The sequence below is a fragment of the Pinus tabuliformis genome, chromosome 6 (assembly GCF_031772625.1).
Source record: "Pinus tabuliformis cultivar Carrire ecotype Pingquan chromosome 6, CPIR1, whole genome shotgun sequence".
Lineage (NCBI taxonomy): Eukaryota > Viridiplantae > Streptophyta > Pinopsida > Pinales > Pinaceae > Pinus > Pinus tabuliformis.
The window spans coordinates 2,089,222,174-2,089,228,173 of record NC_142292.1 but is presented as its reverse complement, the minus strand read 5'-3'; the positions used below and the strand labels follow the sequence as shown (position 1 = coordinate 2,089,228,173).

General features: G+C 32.5%; 1 protein-coding gene and 1 pseudogene across 2 annotated transcripts in view; one reads left to right on the top strand and one right to left on the bottom strand.

Moving 5' to 3' along the window:
• Window positions 1–1,014: 1,014 nt before the first annotated feature.
• On the bottom strand, window positions 1,015–1,362 carry LOC149267594 (LOB domain-containing protein 1 pseudogene; annotated as a pseudogene).
• A 3,234-nt stretch (window positions 1,363–4,596) lies between these two features.
• LOC149267593 (secretory carrier-associated membrane protein 1-like) overlaps window positions 4,597–6,000 on the top strand; it is a 152,382-nt gene continuing 150,978 nt past the window's right edge. The window contains exon 1 of one of the 2 annotated variants that reach the window (XM_089433627.1): window positions 4,597–4,823. In XM_089433627.1, the coding sequence (XP_089289753.1) occupies window positions 4,767–4,823 (57 nt within the window). In that variant the 5' untranslated portion in view covers window positions 4,597–4,766. The remainder of the gene's footprint in view (window positions 4,824–6,000) is intronic. The other variant, XM_089433635.1, reaches the window with a different exon arrangement.

The window sequence follows — 6,000 nt, the reverse complement described above, 5'->3', positions numbered from 1 at the left end:
TTTAATTTATACACAAGTAATAATAATAAGAATTTAAAATAAAGTTTTAATTAGTTATTTTTTTATAATTTATTTATTTAAATCTTTAAATTGTAAGATTTATTATGAGATAAATGTTTTGATGTCTATCCACTTTTAGTAGCCATTTAATTTATATGATGGCGCTAGTTATTAGAGGGATGGTAGGGATTCAACTTCCACCAAATATTCATGGAATGTTTTAAGTAATAATTAGGGTAGAGGGTTGAGATTTATCTCAAAGATAGTTATTAATATTATTTCTTTTCAATCTAATTACGTTGTAAGGCGTTCCTCTCTGAAATCAACACCCCCAACTACTACTGTGTGCGATTATGGACCCTCGATTATCTATGTTAGATGATAGAAGTATCTTTACCGTCAGATTGATAGCTAAAGACAGTTATTAACTCCCAGCAACTACACAGAGAAAATGGATACCTCCACGCAGTTACTAACTCCCCAGCAATTGCGTGACCAAGATTGATACTCCACGAGGTTAATAACTCCCCAACAATTGCACGACGAAGATTGATACAGTTACATGGAGGCTCCTTTTGTTGTGTATCCTATAGAGCCTGTGGCATAACGCTCCATGTTTCTGCCGAACATTGCTTCTGGTGAGTTCAAACCTTGCCACAGAACTGTATTTGACTGGTTTTTTTTAAGGTTTAACTGTTAAATGTATTGAAGGCTGATCAGTTCGAAGTTGCACTACTTTCAGCGTTCTTCACCAGCATGGGCCAGACTCTTCTCTCACAGATACGAACAGTATTGAATTTACTTGCTCTTCCTCCTAAACCTTAACTTTGATCGTTGTTATGGATTTTCTTATTCGTAGTGTTTTGCTTTACACTTAAAATGTATTCCTGTAAGGTCTAGAGGAAACATAACTGTATTGAATGGAAGAGATATATCTTTTACATACTTGACATACTTATAACAAGGTCAGAATTAAAGAAGGAACAGAGAAAAACATCATAAGATTTCTTGTGTTTATGGCCAGAGTGGCTCCCATAGCTGCATAGGATCAATGCCATCATCTAATTCATTCGGGATTGTGCAAGTGTCTTCACTCTCCTGCAGTAACGAATCGTAAAATTGTGGCACCAAAGTTTCATGGTAGTTTGTAACCAGGCTTAACAGATTAGCATGTTGCATACTAATGTTAGCAAGTTGTTCCTGGGTGGAATCCAATTGCGCTTGCAGCTCTGCCAGTTTTTTGTGGAGATCATTAATTACTCCTGCACAACCATGGATAGGATCTCGAACTCTCTGGCTAGCTTCGTACACCATGCTGCTTACTGCATCACTTCTTTGCTCGGCCGGAAGATCCTGTAACATCATAAAGGATGAACACATCATCAATCCATAATAAAATCTGGTGGATTGTGGTCTTGCTGCAAGCAGCACTGAGTATATCTTAATGTCGAAATTTGGGCTTAAATTCCTTTAGTAAAAGTTAAAAATCATTTTAATTGGGTGCGGAATAAGTCAAATCTATTTAGTACATCATATCAGCTTATTTGCATTAACATTTCCTGCTAGTTACGCACTGTGATAATGAATGATTTTTAAGGCGTAAAATTCTAGGAATATTTTGACTTGGATTTCTCAGAATATTCTGAAAATCTTAGATTTGTAATGTAAGTTCAACACTCATGGACTACAACTTAACCAAAAAGATAACTGGAAGTTATTTACATTTGCACACCATATCCAACATAAAAATGAAAAATAGCATAAGCAAGCAAACATTATTATCCAAACCTTGCCACAGAATTGTATTTGAAGGTTTTTTTTTTGTTAAATGTATTGAAGGCTGATCAGTCCGAAGTTGCATAACTTTCAGCATTCTTCACCAACATGGGCCGGACTCTTCTCTCATAGATACGAACAATATTGAATTTACTTGCTCTTCCTCCTTAACCTTAACTTTGATCGTTGTTTATGGCTTTTCTTGTTCGCAATGTTGTGCTTTATACTTAAAATGTAGTGTGGAAAAATGATTTGGTGTGAAAATGTGTTGCTTCTATTGAATTATATCGCTGATGAAGCGAGCATCACGATAATGATTGCGCTAAGGGAAGTTAAAGCATTACAGTAGCAGAAAAAATGACAACGTAATGCAAGGTGAATAGATCTATAGGATGTTGAACTGTAGATCTATAGATCTACCTGGAATTCATTTTTGCACATCTCTTTTTATCATTTTTGTTCTAAAATTTAAAGAATGGATTGAGTTGTATTTTTGCACAATTCTTTTTATTGGTTTGAGCTGTAAGTAGATTATACAAATTTTTCAAAATAATATATATATATATACAAAATTTTCAAAATAATATATATATATATATATATATATACAATTTTTTCAAAATAATATATATACGGGTTTTTTTTGTTTTAATTTAAAATTTGTGCTTTAGTTTAATCCAGAGTGGCTACATATTTGAACTTTGTTGACAAATTTTTCAACATTATATATAATAATAAATTCATTTTATATATAGGAGTTGTCTTTAGTACAATTTTTTTGAGCTTTCTAGTGTTAGAATGACGGAAAAATTTAAGGTGAAATCTTGATTTGTGTTATTTAAACTGGTTTTTTGACTATATATATGGATTCAACACGTTGAAAAGCCTTTATGGAGCTTCGACTATGTAGGGGTTACCCATCAAGCTTGTGATTTCAATAAATTCCTGCAAGATGGAAAAATCCACAAGAAAATCTTCCAAAAAATCTTACTAAATAAAGACAACTCGTCTATGTGCCATGATTTTGATGTCTTTTGAATGACTATCTTCTAACCAATCCAAGCACTTCAAAATGTTTATTCTTTGACAAAACAAATCTCCACTAAACCTCATTGATCACTATTTATTAGTTATCCCTTTAATTTAGGGTTTTTATTTTAGCTTTCAACCTTGTATGTCATAATGGCACTAAGCACCCCAATTAAACAGGCTAGAGCATACATGCTTTACATAAAGCAGAACAATTAAAAGTTAACAACCACTTGCCATCAAATCATAAACGTCTCGTCTGCAAATACGCTGAAGTGTAAATATGCTCAGTGATAAAAAATTGAAAAGTATGAATTGCTTTACAATCAACAACCATAAAACCGTGATAACAACACAACAAAACTTTCTCTCTGACACATACATACATTGACCAAAAAGAAAGAATTTTCATTGTGATCATAGAAAAGTAATAATTTAATGCTACTCTTTCCTACACTACCTTATGAGACGTTTCCTTTGCAACATTTGGTGCAATTGCTAGTTAAAAAAATATGTCACAAGTATTCTTGAACTCTTATTGCTAATTGTTATTTTATTATATTTTTTTGTTAAATGTATATATGTTCAACTCATATATTAATTATTTTTATAATAATAATAATAATAAATTATAAATTTATTTTTTATGTTTTTTTTAATCTTGGCAATGTGAGATGTATCATGATGTAAGTGTTTTGATGCTTACAATGAATTGATGAATGTCAACATTTACGAACCATTTAGCTTATACAGTTGTACTAGTATGTATTATAATAATAATAATAATAATAATGCAATTTTAAGGTCACATTCAAGGGAGAGATCAAATTTGTGTTTGAGATCTCCTTGTTTGTGGGATAAAGGTCTGCCAAGCCAGAGCTCAAATTTGTGTATGAGACCTCCTTGTTTGTGGGACAAAGGATTGACCTCTCTATAATGATTTTAAGCGTTAAAATTTAGTTGCAATATGCAGATCAAGCCTACCTCCATATCTTTCCATTTAAAAAGTCCTAGGTTAGTTGCTCTAGTGGTCGGGAGCACGATTTGATCTCCCATCCACTCAGATTCAATTCCAAGGAACATGTTTAGCCCCTTCTCACAAGGCTAACCCACTTTGGATTTTATTAAGGTGTATATACTCTACCCACTTTGAATTTTATAAAAATGTACATATTCTACTCACTTTGGATTTGAACCTTTAACTTCTTATAAAAAACATATTTAAAAGAATAAAAAAGTATTATTAGAAAACATATTTGAAAGAATAAAAAAACATATTTAAAAGAATAAAAAAGTATTATTAGAAAACATATTTGAAAGAATAAAAAAATATTATTAGAAAACATATTTAAAAGAATAAAAAAATATTAATGACAATGATATTCCGATAAATAATTTTATATTTTATAATGAAAAACAAATTTAAAAATGAAATTTGATTTTCCCCTCCTAAATAAAAATGTATTTGTCTTGTATTCTATAATGTTTATTTATTATTGTCAATTTTGATAATGAGTTCATTAATTTTGATTGTGTATATGTCGTTGCAGCAAGACCAAATTCTTGGGCTAAGGGTGAGTATACAAATCCCAATTTAGCACAATTTAATTAATATAAAAATGGTATCCAAGTCTTTATAAAACAGAAAAAGGGGCGAATAAAACGTTTGTTTTTCTCGTTATTTTAGTGAAGGTTAATATTCCATTTGTTATAAATGAAGTTGTGTTAGTGTTAGTGGAGAGGTTGCTGTCAGGTGTTAGTTGTAACGTCTTCAAGAAGACATGTAAGTAGGTAATTAAATGAGAATTAACGCTAAACTGATCACTGATCTTGGGGAGAGAATAAGAACAGGAGCGCATCAGAGAAAAGTGGATATTTGCTGTTTCCTACGAGAGCAGATGGTCTGTTACTCGCTGTTGTAGTTGAAGTGGACTCTGTGAACTCGTGGCCTTCATTCACCAATGGCGCGTCGTGCTGATCCAAATCCCTTCGAGGAAGAAGAAGTTAATCCCTTCTCGGTACCTAACTTCCTCTCGGTCCATTCAATTTTATGGCTCGGCGTGTTCTTTTGTTTTCACATGTGTTACCCATCAGATCCCGCTTTTTACGCTCTCCTTCTGCACTGATTTACAATTTTTCTTTTCAAGCAGTCGCTTTGTTGAATTTCATAGAGAATATGTCGAATTAGTCGTTTGCACAAGCTTTGATTAAGAATGTGAATTAATTGCAGCCCCAATTAAGAAACCGTGACAATATAGGGTTTAAAAGACATAAATTACAAATCTTTAACCGAGGATGGCATTTGTAACCTGTAGGATTCCTGAGATTTTCCTTTTCTAAACAATTTTTGTGATAAAATGATGTCGGCATAATCGATGGGATCATGATTCAGCTCTGAAAGCTGCATGTTATACCACCCGTCAAGGTTCAATTTCCTTGGGGAAACGAATAAGCTGTTTGGGTCAGGTATAAATCCAGGGTTATTTTGACAGTAGAGTATTCTTTTTGCAACAGCCTAGCTGAACATAAATGCTTATCCTCAGTCATTCACTGTTCAAGAACCGTTTCGTCCTCTCCCGCTAGACGTCGTGCTCCACGTCTTTGGGGTAGTTGTGATGCTTGTCTTTGAGCTTCAAAAGGAAGCATTTTCGTAAAAAAGATCACTGCACACTGCAGAGATGCAAATCCATATTCCTCCTCACTCCAATTACCGAGTCCCTTTCGATTTCCTTGGTGGGATTTAAAAGCTTGATTCATGGGGCCATTCTGCTTTATCTACCTCCATTTTGCTTACCAGTATTTTGTAACCAATGTAGGTAGATCTGTTTTACCTAGACGGAGTGGTTCATAACCAGCGTGGATCTATTTTAACCTAGGATCTATTAAGCACTGCGATAGATGGATCTGGGCTGAGGTAGTAATTTACCTCAGATGTACAGAGCTCGGAACTCACAACTTATGGAGATGTAGATAAGGAAATTTTGATTATTACTAAGATATTTATATATTTATTATAAAAATATTTATTATATAGATGTGATATATATCATATCTATTATTTATGTGTAAATTTAATTATTGATATTTATATTTATATTATAACAATTTATAGTATTTCTATCTATGTGTAAGTTTATTAGTTCTATTTTTATCTTTCTTTATAGCAGATTTATATTATTTGTATATATATAGCTA